The sequence below is a fragment of the Pleurodeles waltl genome, chromosome 6 (genome assembly GCF_031143425.1).
Source record: "Pleurodeles waltl isolate 20211129_DDA chromosome 6, aPleWal1.hap1.20221129, whole genome shotgun sequence".
NCBI classification, from domain to species: domain Eukaryota; kingdom Metazoa; phylum Chordata; class Amphibia; order Caudata; family Salamandridae; genus Pleurodeles; species Pleurodeles waltl.
Window position 1 is genome coordinate 1,315,439,404 of NC_090445.1, and position 21,620 is coordinate 1,315,461,023.

At 42.4% G+C, this 21,620-nt stretch overlaps 1 protein-coding gene across 4 annotated transcripts in view; it reads left to right on the top strand.

Moving 5' to 3' along the window:
* Positions 1-21,620, top strand: part of OPN4 (opsin 4) — a 714,562-nt gene that overhangs the window by 197,417 nt on the left and 495,525 nt on the right. For all 4 annotated transcript variants that reach the window (XM_069240595.1, XM_069240596.1, XM_069240598.1 and 1 more), the window contains exon 2: positions 16,793-16,935. In XM_069240595.1, the coding sequence (XP_069096696.1) occupies positions 16,793-16,935 (143 nt within the window). The remainder of the gene's footprint in view (positions 1-16,792; positions 16,936-21,620) is intronic.

Genomic DNA, 21,620 nt, shown 5'->3' on the forward strand with positions numbered 1-21,620 from the left:
GAGGTAGGTTAGATGGAAAAGGAGCAGCGGGGTACAGAAGGAGCAATGAGGTACAGAGAGAAATCAGGTAGAAAGAGGGGAATGGGAGTGAGGTTTATTGAGATAAGCAGACCTGAGATTGAGAGAGTGGATGTAGTTTCATAAAGCTGTAGTGAAAAAGATTAAGAGTGGTTAAGAGAGTGGGGTAAAGCAGAGGGGTGAGGTGTACTGAGGAGAGAGAAATGACGCACAAGGGTTATTTTTCCAATTATACTCTGAGAGTGTGATGGTTAAAATTGGGCAAGCCAGGCATGCACAGCAAGTGCCAGATTTATCACCACCTCGAGTCAGTGCAAGGTCACCAACAGAGAGGAAAACCACCTCAAAGTGTTAGGATTTAATTGCAGCTCAAAATTCATTTTGAGCCTAAAAAGTAGAACAAAATAGTGCAATGTACTTCTTTGCGTTACTTTGCATCAAGGTGGCATCTCCACCCTACCACCTCCTTTTTTTGATGCAAAACTGTATCTATTAACATTTGTAGACAGTGCTTTGTACCACATAAATGTCTCCTTGAGGCAGGTGCAAAGTAGGACAAACCTTTTCCAGCAACCTCCTCCGCAAGTAACACATGAGTAAAATGTGACCCTGATCTTTCTTTTCACTCTCAGATTCTTTATTACTGTGATCTCTGAAAAAAGACTATGAATATTCTCCCTGTGGAAGTTTGCAAAATGGTGTTGCATGCACACATTGCAGCCAAGTAGGGCAATTCAAACTCAATGTATCTTGGTTTACCTCACCATTTACCTCACCATCTCCGGTTCATTCAAAGCCTAGAGGCCAGACTCGTTTTTAAAGATTTTGTGATATCATGCAATGTCACAACATCTGAAAAGGCTTCATTGGCTCCTGAAGTGCAATAGAACCAATTTTACAATGTAGGTCTTGATACAAAAAGCTTTTTATAAGAAAGGCCTAATATATCTAATTGAGAAACATACCCATTTCTGTCCCTGTAAGTTCTTCCGGTCTACCAACTCATTACTGCTCAGGATTTCCAACTTTAGGCTTAGGATGATGGCCCTTTACTTTCTTGTCACCGAAGTTGTGGAATGATCTTCCACCCCCATTACAATCTATCGCTAATGAAACCCATTTCAGGAAACAGCCAAAAACTTGGCTACTCAATCAAGTGTAATACCTGCAAGTGATTCGCCTTTTACCTATGTTAAAGCTTGGATGCCCTATTTTGCATAGCCGATGCGCTTCATAAGTTATTTCATTCATGTATTAATTCATTCATTCTCCCCATTCACATGTGTGCAGCATGGCATAGCACACATACAAAGTGGGAAACGTTTTAAAGTTAGTCTAAGTATAGTGATTTGAACTGGAAGTGTAACCTTCCAGACCAAAAGCTTGCAATACCCATGCACAAACCTTTCGACTATGGTGCAGAGGAGTATTCATGGTTCAAATCAGCCAAATTATGTGCCAGCACTTGAAAAGAGAGAAACAGCACCACATCTTACTAGATATGGTGCTAGCCTGCTTTCTTTCTTGTTATCCAATGTAGCAACTTTGGTTGCTGCACTGCATTGCGTGAAATAATAGTATATTTGCCCCTGTTCCTATTAAGCATGCCCAGCTGTTAAATTAGAAAAATAAACTGTTTTTTTTGTGAGCAGGATTATTATGACAGGAATTTTGACTGTCCTATTCACTTTAACAAGGGGGCCTTGAAAGGTGGGGCGCCTTGGACAATTGCCCACTTTGCCCATGCCTTAAAATGCATCTGCGCTCTTCTCAGCCTACTTCAGCTTATCTCCAAATATATATAGGCACACACTCACATAAAATACCAGAATCCTGCAGGCTACCCCAGGGGTGTTACCTGGATACACATACAAATGCACTTCATACAGGATGTCCCTGGTTGATGGGCTGATACATAATGTTAAGGAGTTCATGTATTGCTTACAGTGTTCTATGATTAAAAAATTAGGAATACTTTTTAAATGGTGACATTCTATTTGTGTGCGAGAAGCCTAGAATTGTGTGAGAGGGAGCTCTTCTTACGTTTAATTGTGCCCTAATCTGTGATGTCTTGCATAAGAAGAGAGGGGTGTGGTGCCTTGTGCAGTGTGCAAGGGCAGCGTGTGGATCCTGTGCTATGCTCTATTTCGTATGTGTCTTGTTGATATCTAGGTCTATAGTGCTTTCTACTCAAAGAATCTATGATGCCCGCAGTATTGAAAGGTAGTGTGTGCAATCACTGACATTGGAAGTACAGTGAGAGAGAACCCTAGGAACAACCAGGGAAAAGACTGATGCTGCTCTGATGATGCTGATGATGCTGGTGTGTCTTATGAAGTAAAGATCATCATAAGATGGCTGGCTTTCAGGGGCCATTTGATTACAAGTTAAAGAGTGTCCTGAAACTCAAAAGCTTAAGCAACGTTCTGTGTTTAGAAATGCTTGTTTATTACTTTGGTGATTGATATTGAGAGGGTGCCTAAAATAGCACATGCTGAGCAATTCTGTGAGCGAACTGTAGACCCAAGGTTTGATTTCGAGTAGGCCCTTACAGCTTCTTCTTCTTTGGAAATTGGTGAAAGGATTTTGTTAATTAAAAGCCAAAGGACAGTTCAGTTTATGAGGTACCCAATATATACCACTCCAATATCATCAATACTCTGTATATAAAACAATGTAATTTTACATGTTTGAGATATTGGGTTACTGCTTGGATGGTGACACCCTGCTCTAGCAGCAACCACATCCCTTGTCAGAGCGAAGTCACAAGCAAACTCCAAATTAAACTGTGCTCAATCCTATAGTAGCTTGGCACCATGAAATCAGGCTTAATTTAGAATTAATGTATAAAGTATTTATGCAGCACTTCAAATGGTGGTAAAGTGAAAACAACAGAGAAAAAAATCCCACATTCATTTAGAAAAAGATAGTACATTTTAATAAATAAATGAAGACCAAAAATGACAAAAATCTAACCAGTAGAATCAGTGACATCAATTTTAATGTTTTAAGTGAAAATAGTGGCAAAAAGCACAAAGCGCCAACTGTGGTTATCAGGTTGCATTGGAATGGGATAAAATCACAAGTTCGGGTTAACTGCGATGGAGCGTGGGCTGGATACAGGGACCCACTTATGTCCTCTGAATACAGTACCTTAAACCTGGTTGCAAAGAGATGTGGAGTCCAGCATTGAGAAAGCATCAAGTGGCACAGGCGATGCGAGGACCAGGTATGGAAATGAGTAGCGCAATGGGCTGAGTTGGGCGAGGTAATTTCTTTCTGTGGAGATGCATCAGCTGTAATAGGCACAGCCTAGGTGATGTGAGGGTCGGGCACAGAGATGTGTCATGCAGCAGCAGTCCTAATGAGCTGCGTTGGGGTAGGTGATGTCATTGTATGGTGATGCATCAGCTATGATAGGCTGCAAAGGACCATGCAAAGTCCTTGCGTTGGGGAAATCCACAGAGGCTATGCATAAGTTCTAATGGTGATATGTCAAGCAGCAGAGAAAAAGAACCCATTCTGCTGAATCCACAGACAGGCTTGCAGAGAATCGTCATGCCTACTTCCAAAGGTGCAGAACTAGGGTGGCACTACTGGGGAGGGCAGGAATCACAGATGGCAGAGTTCAAGTGGTGGGTTTATGGGTGTTGGGAACCTGTTTTGTCCCAGAGGCTTTTGATCAGGAGGCCAGCCAAATAGCCTTTGAAGTCACTCTTGAGTCGTGGGTTTAGAGATGCTGGTGCAGTCTTTCTCACTCAGGCAAGAGTGACAGGAGATGACCAGGTCAGCACAGCAGGGCAGCAGTCCTTCAGAGCAGCAGATCAGCAGAGTGGCGATTCTTTCATCAGCACAGTAGTCCTTCTTCCTGGCAGAGTCTTCGGCAGGTCTAGAAATGTACTGAAGAGTTGGGTTTAATGGTCCACTATTTACACAAAAGTGCCCATTTTGAAATCTTCTAGAGGTTTCCACTCCCCTGGAGTGTCAAACATCACCTTCTCCCTGTCCTAGCCCAAGCTCCTCTGGGGTCACAAACAACCAGTGTCAAATCCTTTGTGAGAGTGCTCAGGCAGGTCCTTTGAGATGTGCAACTGTGGTGGGTGGCAGCTCCTTCCTTTCATTAACTCAGAGTGACCCATACGGACAACACCTATATTTTCTTTCTCTCACTGTCTGGGAGCAAAACACAAAAAACTATTGGCAGCTCCATCCAGTCATGTGACCCAGGAACATGCTGCAGACACCAGATACTTAGGATAACAAATGGCAACTTTCTAAAAGTGGTATTTTTAGAATTGTGACTAAAATTCCTACTTACTTTAATCACAGAAAAATAGAGAGAAGGAGGAGAATGCAGTCACACATCCTGTTAGGACATCCTAAATAAACACAACCAAATGTGACTGCTACAAACAGAGGAAACCAATTCCAGTTCTCTTTTCTTCCCGATGACCAGGAATACCTCCACTAAGGTGAGCAACTTGGTCTTAGTCTATGAGGGGTCTTTCCTTTATGGAAGAGGAAGCCTCACACACCTACTAGTGTCATGCTTCATCATCAGCTTCCTCACCCCACCATGTAGGGCAGTGCCACCAGGAAAGACTCAAACTCCGAATTAATTCAGAGAAGGAGAGAGTTCTTAAATAAGTAAACTACTGGATAAAACTGGGATCCAGATAAATTAATTTTAAAATATCTTGTAGTGCCCCGGCATGTCACTTTTATTGAATGGGGACCACTGTTAATACTAAAAACTGTAAAAAAGGATGGCTAATTGAGATTAACATTCAAACCGCCTAATACAAGGCCAACATGTTTCTGCTCTCTTGTCTAAGCCCTAGCTGGTCTCGGGCCTTCTTCAGGGCCATAGATCCCTACTCCTCCCTGCCGGCTATTCTGCCCTAAACTGTCTTTTTGAGTCCTTGCACAGAATCATCAAAAATAAAAAATTACAAAATTTTAAAAAACTTGATTGTGTACTGAACTGTAAGGTGAAACTTTCTTCAGAAATATAAGGTCAGCTTGTTAGAATATCGTAAAGACTTTTAGAGGTCATCGTAATCTGCTGGTCTTATTGAGCAGTGATTAGTCAAGCCTGTCAATCCCCATGCATAAATGACTGATTTGATGATAACATTTGTTTAAATTCTGAAGCATGATCTGGATACTGAAGTTGGTTCTTACAGATAGCCTGTCAAAAGCCTTCAACAAGTCAATTTTGACATGTAAATTAAGAGGGCGTCCAATAGATTCAAACTTCAGGTCACTTGTGCTTTAATAAATAAGTATTGAAGATGGAGGTCTGGTGCAGGGGGTGAGTAATGTCAGACGAGGGCAAGTGTCACTAGATTAATCCACTTGCGGAGGTCCAGATAACATAGCCTTGATAGAAAATCATTTTCATGCACACTTTCCAAAAACCGAACCCAGCTCGGGGACCCTGACTTGGGTCCCTCTGCACGGCACTTGCCCCAATGGCCATGCCCAGGGGACTGTCCACTGGGCATGGCCATTGGGGTGGTGGGCATGGCTCCTGTCTTTACTAACCCATGGGGGTTGTGTGTCAGAAAATGGCGCTACACTGCTTAGGGGCAATTTTTCTGCCTCTAAACAGTGTAGCGCCATAATTTGGCACACAAGCCCCGGTTTCCCCTACGCCTCCCCCTCCCTGTTAGCATCCTTTCCAAGGACGCTAACAGGGCATTAGCGCTTGCTAGTGCCATTCCAAAAATATGGCACCCTGCCGGCATCTTGGAATGGCGCTAGCCAGCGCTATACTTTTTCACGCAAAACTGTGCTAATGCAGTTTTGCGTGAAAAAGTATAAATCTGGCCCTTTGTTCTCATCCAGGGACTCATACAGTATTTCAATTTCCTCCTAAACTGAAGGAAAAGTGACATTGCAATGTGCATACTGTTAATATTTGGCCATTTCAACTAGGATTTAAGTTGAGAATGAAAAATGTGGTTATGCTGACCTCAGAGAGTAGGTCTCTAAGAGCAGGTCTTTCGACAGGCTAAAATACCATTAAAAAAACGACATGATATTTCCAAATCGTCCATTTTGGTGCACTAAGCACCAAAATCAGCATGTTATTCCCCAAAAATCAGGTTATGTGCTATTTGTCACACCAGAAAATAAAGTACAAATTGTATCATTATTTATCAGGTGCGATAAATGACACATGTTCCTCCAACCAACTTGGAATTTGGGCCAAATGATTAAATTGGTTTATGTCTTGCTGTCGGTTATACTTAAAGCAATCCTGTTCTCAATGTGACATTAGAGATATATGTGAATTATCAAATCAAAGTTAATCCCCTTGAATGTCTAGTCAGGCCTGATATTTACTCGAGTCAGGCCCGTAATGTTTTGGGAAGAAGGAATGGATACCAAAGAGGGCCTGAAATGTATTCGGGAAATTTCCCGGAGGAGAAAAACACAGCAGAGCCTCAGGTCGTTAGTAATGCCATAAAACACACATATTCCGAGTCAACCTAATTCCCTTTCTTTGCTAATTGCATATAAACGATTGGTCTAGTAAACGTAATCAGGTATGTAATTTTTATTAGTTTCTGTGGCTGGTTGATTGTGACCGGTATCGGTTATTATTTTTAAAGATTTTCATTTAAAAGCCACTTCTATTATCAGTGGTCAAAAGTGAGTCACTTCTACTAACAGTAGGATATTCGTGTCAGAATACCACATTTACCAGCCAACAGAAGATGACATCCCTCTGATGGGATTATAATCAGGGCCACTGGAATTATTCAATGTTGCAGCCACTGCATTTTCCTGATAAATGTGCATTTGCCGCATATGCCACATAAACCATAATCTGCTCCATAATTTGATGACTCTAACAAAAGAAAAAATGTTCTAGATTAATCCACTTGCGGAGGTCCAGATAACATAGCCTTGATAGAAAATCATTTTCATGCACACTTTCCAAAATTCTGAAATATCTCCTGCTAGAGAGGTCTTACACAGTGTACAGTCAATGCATACATCTTCCAGTGGCAATTCCTGTACTCTCAGATTTCTGTGTAGGTTTTGGCTACTATGGGTATATTTAGAGACAACCTTTCATATAAAGAATATCAATAATTGATTTGTTGAGAAGGAAACGGTGAAAAACACACAGAAAAACAGTACAGAATTATGAGCTAACTGGAGAAACAAGTGTATGACACCAGGATCCATTTTTGTAGCCACTCACAAGTCTTGCCACACTCTCCATGAATTAAAGGAGAACTTGACACTACCTATCCTAAGCTTTTTGATTCAGCATATATTGAGGTGTAAAACAGACTTTGAAAATACTTAATATCACTTCCTTGACTCTGCAGTGTATCTTGTCTGGAATTCCCTGTAAGGTATCTACATGCTTGAAAACCATAGGACATTCAGCATCGTCATTTGAGATATACTTTGAGATGGGCTTATTTGCGGTATCTAAATTGTGGTTCCACCTCCCTGCTTCACATAAAATTTGAAGTGAGGGATGGCCTCAATGAAGACTCTAGTAGACATCCCGCAGAAAGCCATGAGCAATTGGCATGGAGGTACTGCCTCGACACTTCGAAATTATCGTATTAAAATGTTCATTATTTCGAAATAGAACAATTTCAAAAATACTTAAAAATAAGATAAACATTTTCCATTTCAAACATTTAAATTAACAGTAACATGCAAAAGGTTCACTTACTGTGGCACAGGACAAATGTAGACCCTGAATTGCAAAACGGGCTTGAGCGATACACCTTTACAGAAAAAAACGGCAATGAGTTGGTGAGGCTACATTATGAAAGAAAAAAACAAAAAGATTAGCAGCAAATACCCAAATAAGAAAGATAAGAGAAAGACAATGAAAAAAAACGGAATCATGACAAAAAGGTAGGAAGAGGCAGAGGGAAACAGAGGCATAAAACAAATGAGAAGAAATAAACATTCGAGGACAAGATATTGGATTAAAAATAATAATAATGATAAGCAAATTAATTCTAAAATAAAAAAATGTAATTTATGAGGCACATTTGCTTTGAAGATCTTCATATGCTCATGCGCTCGGTTCAATCGTTCGAATGGGGGAGGGAAACAGTCAATGATGGCCATTTAAAAACCCCAAATACACTTTCTGGGATGTCGATTCAATAATATCGGTGGTACAGAATATCGAGAAGATAATATAGAAAATTAAATATTGACATTCTAGATTATCTACACCTAATTCCATATCTATCTATCTATCTATCTATCTATCTATCTATCTATCTATCTATCTATCTATCTATCTATCTATCTATCCATACAGACAGACAGACAGACAGACAGACAGACAGACAGATAGATAGATAGATAGATAGATAGATAGATAGATAGATAGATAGATAGATAGATAGATAGATAGATAGATAGATATGGAATTAGGTGTAGATAATCTAGAATGTCAATATTACATACATATAGATAGATAGATAGATAGATAGATAGATAGATAGATAGATATGTGTGTGTGTGTGTCTACGCTGAACATGTATTTTTCGTGGTAAGTAGATGCTGAGTTAGGAATAGTTAATCTATTCCTCCTTAAATGCATTTACCTTTCGTTATTTTGTGCCTAGATACTGCGTCCTCCTGCCACAGTACTGTTGGTGTCAATACTGAGTAGTACTCTCGAAATTCCTGTATTATTTCCCTTATAAGCACTATAACATAAAACTTTACTACATTTCTAGCCTGTTTAATTGTAGGGGAGAGGTCTCGTTTTTCTAGGCCAGATGTCTTGTCATAGATTCCTATTTGAAACTCAGGTATGTGTTTCTCAGCTTCACTTGTGACGTAATGAACCATATCACGGTTGCTTGCTTCTTGACTTTTAAGTATGCTGCATCAACACATTGACATAAGGAGTTTTAAGGGTCTCATCTCACAGCATGCAGCACAAAACACTGAACGTATTCAGTTAGCTCAAATGGCGTTGACCGTAATAGGCAATGCGTACCAGAATTATGGCTGTTGAGCACATCAGAAGGCAAATCTTGGAGACTTGACAAAGACACAAATAGCACACACGCATCAACCATCTGTACAAGACAGGAAAAATGGCTAATTTTGTATTATTTCCTTTCACAACTGAAGCCCACATGAAAATGTCTGCTCAACCAGGGCATAAGTCTCATGACCATTGATGCTGCACATGAATGAAGGAACTCAAGTGTGAACTTTAGTTGCCTTTGACGCGTACACATTCCTTTCAAAAGTAGAAAATAACATCAGAATTTCCAGACAAGTTCAAACAATGAAAAGTTAGAACTGGTCCAGGGGAGAGGTGTGCCTTGCATTTTCAGTTGTTACTCAGAACTATTAGCGAGTGTGGATGTATATAAATTAAGATAGCTCAGGTAACAAGCATTGGCTAAGCCAGTTGGCCGCACTTATGCAAGAACTATTTATTGGCAATTATTTTAGCCATGTTTTGTACCAGTGTGACTGCTGTTCAACACGGCTAAACGTTAGTGGAGCAGAGTCAAGTGGAGTGAGGTGGGATAGATTAGAGTAGGGCAGATTTGGGAAAAGTGGAATGGGGTAGATTGGGGTCGAGTGGAGTGGGGTAGATTGGTGTATCATAGAGTGGGGTAGATTGGAGTGGGATTGATTGGAGTGGGGTAGATTGGAGTTGGGGTTTTGGGTAGATTGGTGTGGTAGATTGAAGTGAGGTAGATTGAGTTGGGGTACGTTGTGGTGGAGTGGGGTGGAGTGGGATAAATTGGGATAGATTATAGTGGGGCACATTGGAGTGAGGTAGATAGGGTTAGGTTAGATCAGGGTAGGTTGTGGTAGAGTGGAGTGGGATATATTGGGGTACATTGAAGTAGGATAGATTGGGGAAGAGAGGAGTGGGATGGATGGGGGTCAATTGGAGTGGAGTGGGGTAGACTAGAGTAGATTTGGGTAGATAAGAGTAGAGTGGGGTAGATTGGGTGGATTGGAGTGGGGTACATTGAAGTGAAGTTGAGGGGTAGATTGGGGGAGTAGGGTAGAATGAAGTGGTGTGGGGTAAAGTGGGATGGGGTGGGAGGGATTGAAATGGGATGGAGTGGATTAGATTGGGGTAGATAGGGTAGATTGGTGCAGCATAGTATAGTTTAGAGTGTAGAAGATTTGGGTGGATTGGAGTGGGGAAGATTGAATTGGGGTAGATTGGGGTGGAGTGGACTAGATTGGTGTGGAGTGGGATTGATTGGAGTGGAGTGGGGTAGATTGGAATGGGTTAGATCAGGATTAGGTGGATTGGGATATATTGTGGTAGCACGGAGTGCGGTAGATTTGGGAAGAGTACAGTGCATTTGATTGGGGTAGACTGGAGTGTAGTGGGCTAGACTGGAGTTGCGTCGATAGGAGTGGACTGGGGTAGGTTGGAGTATAGAGAATAAGTTTGGAGTCTAGTGGGGTAGGTTAAGCTAGCGTGGAGTAGAGTAAAGTGGAGTAGGATAGATTGAAGTGGGAAAGATTGGGGGTACTACGGTAGGGTAGATTGGAGTGAAATAGGACAGATTAGTGCAAGATTGATAGGAATAAGGTAGCTTGGAGTGCAATAGATTGGAGTGGAGTTGGATAGAGTGGTGTGGTGTAGATTGGGATGGGGTGTGGTAGATTGGGTTAGACTGGGATAGAGTGGAGTGAGTAGAATGGAGTGGAGTAGATTCAGGTAGTCTGGAGTAGGGTACATTGGGGTGGGGCAGACTGGACTGGGTAAATTGAAGTATGGTAGTTGGGGTGCAGTGGGGTAGTGCAGGGTAGAGTAGAGTGGGGTGGAGTGGGGTGGATTAGTGTGGAGTGGGTTATACTGTACTGGAGCGGGGTTGATTTGAGTGGCATGTTGTAGGCTTGAGTGAAGTGGAGAGGGGTAGATTGGATAGAGTGGAATGGAGTGTGGAAGATTGGGGTAGAGTGGAGTGGGGTACATTGGATCGATTGGAGTGGATAGACTGGAGTGTAAAAGATTGGGTTAGAGTGTAGTGGTGTTGGATTGATTGGAGTTGAGTTGAGATTGCAGTGGAGTGGGGTAGACTGGAGAAGAGTGAAATGGAGTTGGGTGGACTGGAGTAGAATGGGGTAGATTAGGGTGGAGTGTGTAGATTGGGTGGATTAGATTAAGGTAGATTGTAATGGAATAGGGTAGATTGAGTGGGGTAGACTGAAGAGGGATGATTGGAGTGGGGTAGTTTGGAGTGGGGTAGTTTCAAGTGGAGTGGAGTAGATTGGAGAGGAGTGAGTAGATTGGAGTGGAGTTGGATAGATTGCAGTGGGGTGGGGTGTAATGGGACAGATTGGGATTGAGCAGGCTAGCATGGGGTAGAGTGGAGTCAATTGGAGTGAAGTAGATGGGGTAGAGTGGAGTGGGGTAGACTGCGGTGGGTAGCTTGGAGTGGGGTAGATTGGAGTAGGATAGATTGGGGTATGGTAGGGTGGGATTGGTTGGAGTGGGGTGGAATGGGGTGCAGTGGGTCAGACTGGAGTGGAGTTGGGTGGATTTGAGAGGAGTGTGGTTGATTGGAAGGGGTAGATTGGAGTGAAGTGGAGCGGGGTTGATTGGGTCGAGTGGAGTGTGGTAGAGTGGAGTGGAGTGGAGGACAGAGGGGTGGGGTAGATTGGAGTGGGGTGCAGTATATTGGGTGGATTGGAGTGTAGTAGTTTGGAGTGGAGTGAGGTAGATTGTTGTAATTTGGAGTGAGGTAGGTTGTAGTGAAGTGGGATTGATTGGAGATGAGTGGAGTAGAATACAGTGGAGAGGAGTTCGGTAGATTGCAGCATAGTTTGGAGTGGAGTGGGGCAAATTGGAATAGAGTGGGGTAAATGTGGACTGGGTAGATTTGAGTAGAGTGGATAGAGTGGAGTGGGGTAGAATGTAGTGGAGTTGTGTATATTGCCGTGGAGTGTGGTAGATTAGGGTGTTGTGGAGTGGGTTGGAGTGGGGTGATTGGGTTAGATTGGTAGACTGGGGTAGACTGGAGAGAAGTAGATTGGAGTGGAATGGAGTGGGGTAGATTGAGTGGAGAGGGGTAGATTGGTGTAGGGTGAGGTAGATTGGAGTGGCTTAGATTGTAGTGGGGTGTGGTAGATTGAATAGTAGAAGAGTAGATTGGGGTACATTTGCATGGAGTGAGATAGATTGAAGTGGGGTAGAATGAGGTCGGTAGAGTCGGGGATGGGTAGATTGGAGTAGGGTAGATAGGAGTGCAGTGGGGTAGATTGGAGTGGAGTGGGGTAGATTGGTTGGAGTAAAGTGGGTTAGATTGGAATGGAGTAGCTTGGGGTAGACTGTAGCAAAGTGGACTGGGTAGGGTACATTGGGGTACATTGGAGTGGAGCAGAGTGGGATAGATTGGAGTGGAGTGGGGTAGATTGGAGTGGGTAGAGTAGGATGGGGTAAGCGGTGTGGAGTGGAAGGGTGTAGAGTGGAGTGGTGTGTTGTGTCATAGAGTGAGTGGTATAGATTAGAGGGGTGTGCAGTTGAGTGGCATGGCGTGGTGTGGAGTGTGTTAGAGTGGAGGAGTGTAGAGTGGAGTGGCATGACATAGAGTGGTATGCTGTGTCCTAGAATGGAGTCGGGTAGCATAAGTGAAAGGGCATAGAGTGGAGTGGTGTAGTATGGAGTATGCATGATGTGGTAGTGCACTGATATTACAGACAATACATTTTTAACTGAAATGCCCATTACATTTTCACCGCAAAACAGTTTTACTGCATAAAGACGATGTGTGCAAGTGTCACCACTTAGTGGATTGATGTGTTTTGATCTTATTCAAATATTTGTTTACACTACACTTCAGAATTACAAATGTGCTTTATTTGTACTAATTCTGCTATATTCTGAACCATTAGCACAGTTCCTTTTGTGTTTTTTTATGATGCTAGAAAAACAAATCACTGTCCACCCTCTCCTCTTTCTTACATGGGTACTCATTAGGCTTGTCATATACATTCTATAACTTTGAAGGCAGAGAAAGAAAATTAAACACCAAGCTCCCTCAGAAGACATTTGGCCTCTGACTTTGAATGCACAGCAGGTGTGACAAGATAAGAGCAGGATTTAAAGGCATTTTTACAGAAAGTGAGGTCAAGGTAGAGTACAGTAAACAAGGTTTGGGTAACGGAAAGGACGATCAGAACCTGGGCGGCCTAAAGCAAATAAAATCAGCAAATATAAAGCCAGAGAATGTGAGTTACAAACCACAAAGCCACAGATAAGCTAGGGATAGAATGCATTCCTAGATCTGCTTTCTGAATGTCCCCATGATGTCTTTAGCAAACCTAATACCTAAGCTGTATGCTAGGCTTCGACCTAAAAATGAGTATTGAGGGAAAAGCTTCTGAAGGGTACAAGAGGATCAGACTTCCATTTTTTTTTTTTTATATCAGTGGGGTCTTTGATGAGTTGGGTATAGAGAGATAATGATGGCACAGTTTTCTGAAAACTACAGGAAGAAAGCAAATTTCTTTGGCATTGCTGAAAAACATAAAATAATTTCAGGGAGGTGCCCACTATTTCAAATATATAATCATCATGGAGTAAAGTTTCATTTGTTTACTATTTACCTACATAAATCACCGTCACATACTTTTGGCAGCCAGCTCAGGCCAAATCAGGGCAAATCAGTGGCAGGATGGTGGAAGAAATGGAAATCAGGCATTGCTGGAGTTAACATGCAAGGAAGTAGGCTTCATAAGGACTCGAAGGCCCTGATTCCGACTTGGTGCATGTGTAACGAATAGCTTCCCTCTAAGCTGTGTGCTTGGGCGCCCGCCCAACCTCCCATTTAATGTGCCGCACTCGCAATCAGAGGCTCTGCGCGCGAACATTCAAAGATGGATCTGGTATGCGTGACATATCTCTACAAAATAATTTTGTTTTTTGTTTCATGTTCACCCGGCCTGGGTTTCTGCATTTTGTTCCCTATCTGTTGGTATTTTCAGAAAAAGAAAGGCTGAGGAAGTGGTAAAGTTCATGCCACATAAATTAAAGAAAGCAAATGTCTAAATCAATTGGGTGGAATGATTATTTGGTCAAATTCGGTTTCCGAAATCGTTTTGCAGTAAATGGGTAAAAGAGGACACACGATTGATTGTGCAGCGTGTGTACGAATGCCCTGCTAAAAATGTGACATCCTTTGTAAAAATCATTTAACATTCATGGTACTAATCTAATGGAAAGGAAAACTGAACTCATCATTCTTTTCCAACAAAGAAAACCTAATAACCTTGAAAGGAGTTACCTGTACATACACTGCCTTCGTTGCTGCTCTCCACTGGTGTAGTCTGACAGTCTCTACACAAATGCTTCTGTAGCAGTACGAGCGATTGTGAATGTCCTGTCAAGGCTCCACTTACTCGAGCCACTATCTGCTTCACATTATGGCCCATATTTATACTCGGTTTGCGCTGAATTATCGTAATTTTAGTTGACGCTAATTCAGCGCAAACCTAACTCCATATTTATACTTTGGCGCTTGACACATCTAGCGCCAAATTTATGGAGTTCACATTGTTTTCTGGACTTGAAAACCTACCTTGTGTCAACGAGATGCAAGGTAGGTGTTCCCGTCTAGAAAAGGACGATACGGCCTTGGTGCCTTATTTATCCCCCTGTGCTAAAATCCAGCACGGGGGATGGGGTTCTTCAATAATGGCGCTAAGCTTGCTAACGACTGGGTATGGGCTTGCTTTAGGGGACCTGTAGGCATATTTCCATGGTCAGAGACCATGGAAAGTGCCCACAGGTGCCCTTCCCTGGCCACAGGGATACCCCCACCCACACCTGAGGGACACCACTGGATGGGGGACCATCCCAGGTAAGTCCTGGTAAGTATGTAGTTTTTTGTATAAAAAACCCTGACTTGGGTCCCTCTGCATGGCACTTGCCCCAATGGACATGCCCAGGGGACTGTCCACTGGGCATGGCCATTGGGGTGGTGGGCATGGCTCCTGTCTTTACTAACCCATGGGGGTTGTGTGCCAGAAAATGGCGCTACACTGCTTAGGGGCAATTTTTCTGACTCTAAACAGTGTAGCGCCATAATTTGGCACACAAGCCCCGGTTTCCCCTACGCCTCCCCCTCCCTGTTAGCATCCTTTCCAAGGACGCTAACAGGGCATTAGCGCTGGCTAGTGCCATTCCAAAAATATGGCACCCTGCCGGCATCTTGGAATGGCGCTAGCCAGCGCTATACTTTTTCACGCAAAACTGTGCTAATGCAGTTTTGCGTGAAAAAGTATAAATCTGGCCCTTTGTTCTCATCCAGGGACTCATACAGTATTTCAATTTCCTCCTAAACTGAAGGAAAAGTGACATTGCAATGTGCATACTGTTAATATTTGGCCATTTCAACTAGGATTTAAGTTGAGAATGAAAAATGTGGTTATGCTGACCTCAGAGAGTAGGTCTCTCAGAGCAGGTCTTTCGACAGGCTAAAATACCATTAAAAAAACGACATGATATTTCCAAATCGTGCATTTTGGTGCACTAAGCACCAAAATCAGCATGTTATTCCCCAAAAATCAGGTTATGTGCTATTTGTCACACCAGAAAATAAAGTACAAATTGTATCATTATTTATCAGGTGCGATAAATGACACATGTTCCTCCAACCAACTTGGAATTTGGGCCAAATGATTAAATTGGTTTATGTCTTGCTGTCGGTTATACTTAAAGCAATCCTGTTCTCAATGTGACATTAGAGATATATGTGAATTATCAAATCAAAGTTAATCCCCTTGAATGTCTAGTCAGGCCTGATATTTACTCGAGTCAGGCCCGTAATGTTTTGGGAAGAAGGAATGGATACCAAAGAGGGCCTGAAATGTATTCGGGAAATTTCCCGGAGGAGAAAAACACAGCAGAGCCTCAGGTCGTTAGTAATGCCATAAAACACACATATTCCGAGTCAACCTAATTCCCTTTCTTTGCTAATTGCATATAAACGATTGGTCTAGTAAACGTAATCAGGTATGTAATTTTTATTAGTTTCTGTGGCTGGTTGATTGTGACCGGTATCGGTTATTATTTTTTAAGATTTTCATTTAAAAGCCACTTCTATTATCAGTGGTCAAAAGTGAGTCACTTCTACTAACAGTAGGATATTCGTGTCAGTATACCACATTTACCAGCCAACAGAAGATGACATCCCTCTGATGGGATTATAATCAGGGCCACTGGAATTATGCAATGTTGCAGCCACTGCATCTTCCTGATAAATGTGCATTTGCCGCATATGCCACATAAACCATAATCTGCTCCATAATTTGAAGACTCTAACAAAATAATTTTTTTTCTAGTTCAAACGGATCAAAAATTACGGAAATGCAGCAACGTGTTAACCTTCAATGGAAGACCCTTCCCAAAAGTTGGCTGGTCACCTATCTGTTGCTTATTGTTGTATTTAGGTGTTAAATCCGTACTAGTGGAGTAAAACCTTTGTGCAGGCAGAGATAATGTGTAAAAATAACACAATCATATAGTAATAGTATCACAAAATGTGCTGCATAACGCAGCATAATGTGTCATTTCTTGATGTATTATTTAGTCCACCCAGCAGCAAAATGTGGTCCTTCCCTGCAACATAGTTCTAGCGGCCCTGGTTATACCAAAGTGCAAATGGGTAACAAAGCATATTAAACACAAAACCTACTTGGTAGCCCATAGACTAACCACTCGTTACTAGCTTCTGAGCCCACTTTTAATGTAAATTGTTTCCATTTTGTCTTTCCCAAGGAAACGGTTACGAAGGAGTATCCCTATGTCTTCCCCACAGCAGACGTCCCGGACCACGCGCACTACATCATCGGCTCCGTCATCCTTCTGGTGGGAATTACGGGCATGCTGGGTAACTTCTTAGTCATCTATGCTTTCGGCAGGTACATCTACTGGCTTAAGTGTGCTCATAGTTCTGTGGTTATGTACTTTACGAAGGCACACTGTCTTTAAAATGAAGCACCAATGACCACTGCTGTTTTGACTGTACTTTGGATGTGTAACGGTAGAGCCGTATTGTTTTTAGCTGGAGGTTTAATTTCACTTTGATTGCAGCAGCATTATTATTCTTATTTCAGGCTTGAGGATGGTAATGTTTACTTTGTGTCAGGGGTGCAGGTGCTGGGCACAGGCACTATTTTTTGGGGATCAGGACTCACATTTATTTTTAATTTTTTTGATAAAGACATTTTATTGATTTTGCAGAGAAAGAAGACAATGATACATACATGTAACAAGGCGCCAACGGGCACCTAACAGTGGTCGAACCCATTGTCCCAGGCAACACATTATAAATGAAGGTTATACGCCGCCTAGGTACATGCTGCGGCCCACACTTCCCCCATACCTTGTTATATTTGTTCGGGCATCCTCTGGCCTCATATACAAGTTTTTCACCTTGGCCTTCCAGTCCGCCATTATATCCCTCTTGGCCACCAGGCATGCCACCCCAAGGAAGGTTCGATCCGATCGTCTCAACCCAATGTCTTCCATGATCCCCAGTAGGAGAGGCAGTGGCGCCCTCCCTATGTCTTCCTGTAAAACTCCAGAGACTTCTTGCAAGACCACCCCCCAGTAGGTCGCTATGACCGGGCATGTCCATACCATGTGGAAGAAATCAGCTGCGGGATTCATACATCGGGGGCACTCAGCTGTGGGTCGGAGACCCGCCCTGTGTAATTTGGTGGGTGTGAGGTAGGCTGTGTGGAGGTAATAGGTCTGTATTAATTGGAAGCGAGTGGCCTTTGTTAGGGTACGTGGGGCTATCAGTGCTTCGTCCCAGTCCATCTCCTCCACAGGACCCACCCATCCCTCCCACCTCTGGCGGAGCCCCCCAGGGAACAAGCAGTGTTGGTGACCAAGGTGCGTTATATCTGGGAAACACCTCCTCTACCCAGGCTCCCCATCAGTGCCTTTGCCTCCATGGGGCTATATTCAGGTATGTTATCCCCTGCCTGGATGTGTACTAATACGGCGTGGCGGAGCTGGAGATATCTATGGAATTGTGTCTTGTTTAGTGAAAAGAGTTTCTGGAGGTCCTCAAAGGATCAGGACTCACATTTAATCATCAAACATTTACAACAGACTACGAGAGAATTAAGAGAAAAAGAAAGATAGGAAATCTCTGGCACAGGAAAAAGCAGTGATGAGAAAGAATCTGTATACATGAACTAAGGAGAAAGGCAATGAGGTGTGAGAGTTGTGGAATCTCAGAGGAAGCTTAGATATGCAACACAGAGGGTGTAGGTACCTCCCAGCCCGGCCTCCTACAAGCAATAACAAAAGCGCGATGACGCAGTAAGCGCTGGTCGCATCATAGCGCTTATTTGTAAACTTTCAGTCATGCTGCCCAGAAGCCACGCTGCTCTGCAACATGACTAAAAACATTCACAAAGCTAATGGGTTGTGTAGGCTTGACCTATTGGCTTTGTCAATGCTTGTTTTTTATGGTGGGATAGGAAGGAGAGGGCAAGCAACAATGTGGGATGGGTTGGGAGCAGGCAAGCCAAGCAGCAAAGCAGGATGTGGCAGAATGGTGGGAAGAAGCAGGAAGCAAGCAACAACGTGGGATGAGTGGAAGGTGGCAAGAAACAGTGCAGAATGGGGCAAGCAACAGGGCAGAGCAGAGTGGAGGGGACAAACAACAACACAAAGAGGGATGGGAGGGGGCAAGCAAAACTCAGACAGGGAGAGGTGGGGACAAACAACAACACAGAGAGAGATGGAGGGTGGGAGGGGACAAGCAACAGCATGGAGAGGCACATGAGGGGGCAAGCAGCAGCATGGAACGGGACCAGAAGGGGAGGGGACAAGCAACAACACTGAGAGTGAAGGGGCTAAAAGCACCTGAGCGAGGCAGCCTTCATTCACACAACTCTTATGAAGTGCATCAATGAAAAAAAGTAGTTCAGAACAAGTAGAGGAAGGACATAATTACTAGGGCTATGCTTCAAGGTAGGGCAAAAACACATGAAGAGGAATTGAAGCAGCAGGGAGAAAAATAATGGTACATTGTTGCTGGAGTGTGCCAATGCTGATAAATTCCAGAAGGGCTCCTCTATTTTATAGACACGGGGGTAGGCACTGGTAGCGCGTTTTAACGTTGGTTATATGCACTTTGAGGCCGCAGTTCGGGGAGTTTAGTGATTCCACTCTCAGATTCAAATGGACATAGTCATTAAGGACGAAGAGCGATGGTGCCTTCACCTTTTGCATATTGTATCTTCTGAATTCCAGGATGAGTTTTGCATGACCCTAGGTTGCCATTTCTTGTTTGTGTTTTGTCCTGATGAAGACCCATTGTTAGGATTTTAAGTGGCTCCTTTTTCTTTGAGTCAAACGTTGATGAAAACTTCTCTATTTTTTGCCTGTACTGGATTCCTTTTTTCAAAGGGGAAGCATTTGGATGAAAGTGGTCACCCCTATTTTGTTTAGACAACATACTGATTGTGCGATGCTTATACAGACAGGCAGTGAGCAAACTTTGAATTGTCTATTGTGTGCTTTCTATGTTTTTCTTGTATCTTTGCATGAGCACTCCTTTCTAGGCACCTTGTATGAAAAGAAACAACCACTGTATTTCAGATTATGTTTCTATTACTGTTTTCAAATACAATTGGAAGTGTTTTTCAAAGATTTGCTTCTTTTGTTAATGTTTTCTATGCTCATTCTCTTCTTTTCCACGAAGGACTACTTAATCACTGTATAGGATTGTGGTATACTAACTGAGTTATACACCCTGCGTTTTTCTGTAGAACCACTTTGTTTTATGTACAAGGAATTGAATCTGGGACGCACTGACCATCGGGAAGCAAAAAATGAGTGACGATGAAGCCAACCATTATAAAGCAATTTGCGGGCTCTAAGCCCACTCACTGTACGAACAAAGAAAATGTCATGCAAGTGACAGCACATGCAATATCTCAGGCCAGAACTAACTTTGGGCCCAATTGTTTTGTTTCTACTGATTGTGCCGTAAAGTGATGATATAGTTACTTTTGTAAAACACTGTGTACTATTGTGCCATATCTCAAATTTCTACATTTGTCATGAAGAAAAGAAAGTTACTGGAATCTGGGAATTTGAAATTTTAGCCACACATAGGAGTGCCACTCAGTGCTCCTCCTACACGACTTACCAGTCTTAGCACGTCAGAGCCTTGATAAGTAAACTTACAAGGAGACGCGTTTAGGTCGACAAATCTTTGGACCACGTTCGAGGACTTCCCAGTACGAGATATCTTTTTGGCATCATAAATCAATAGATCAATAGCCCAATCAATATTCACAGTAACTAATCAACAAGCTAATCAATAATGTTTAATAAGAATCAATAAGTTGAACACACCATGACCTTTCAGCCATGAATAACCACGCCAATTTAGTTTAGTGTTAGGATATTTATTTCCCTATTGGTTACAATCTAATGTCATCTCTGTTAATCTCAATAGCAATAAACCTCATTAGAACTCTTCAAATTTGCAATTTAAAACACAATTAATCAATGCATAGAGAACATTCATTCAGCAATTGGGCACATCATTAATATGAAGCAACTTAGCAAAGTCTCAGTAATGCGTGATTCAACAAAGCATGAACTCAGTCATTTGTCTATTTGCACAAGATAATAGTGAACACCTTAACTAACCTCAAATTAGCATTAGCATGTTGGGCTTCATGCAAAACATTTTAGAAACACGAATTTGTAAAACATCTAAACTATTGCCTCTATCAAAATAGCAGTTGGTACCTAGAAAGAATAGGCAAACAGACAATTACAATTTTGCATCAGATAGTTACCAATCCAACAGATCAGCAAACAGCGTCAGTCTTCGTCCTCAGGACATCAGTCAATTCATCATCAGCAGAGATAGGATGGGGCAAAGTCTCAATATAGCATAGCTAAGGAATAAACTCTCTTCCGTCATATGGAGGAGAAGTAAATTACAGGCAAAGAATGGGTAGAGGATGGTTCAAAGTATCAGGACAAGCAAAAGAATGAAAAGTCTCTGTGAAGTAAGTGGAGTCTAAAAGTCTCTGCGCCTCTCTCAATGCTTCTTCTTCTTGGGACTCCGTTAAATCAAAACCACCTAATTAGCCCATAACTCCCTATTGGATAAAAACTGGTGCATCGTTATCTCTGTCCAATAATTCTTCACACATCTTGCCAGAATTTTCCACAAGCCACAGTTCTCATGTCGCGGATTGGTACATGTTATTGACGTCTTCATCGGTTAGAATATCAGGTAGGAAGAGTTAGTTTGCGCTCCAGTCAGTGTCTCCATTGTTTTCTCTTACTACAGTTAACCTTGCATCTGTTACGAATCACACTGTTGAATTCAGCAAGAATGTATCCTTGAGTAAATCAGTTCTCATAAGAAAGAATTTACTATGGCTACACACACATAACATCTGGAAAAGTACAGCTTTATGTCCTTCAAGAAAACAGCACATGGCACGTTTGGAAAAACGCAGTTTAATACGAGACCAGGCAGCTAGGCCCAAACCCTCGCTAAGCTAAAGCCTTCCAAATTTAATAAGCAACTTCTTAATACATAACTCTAATTATG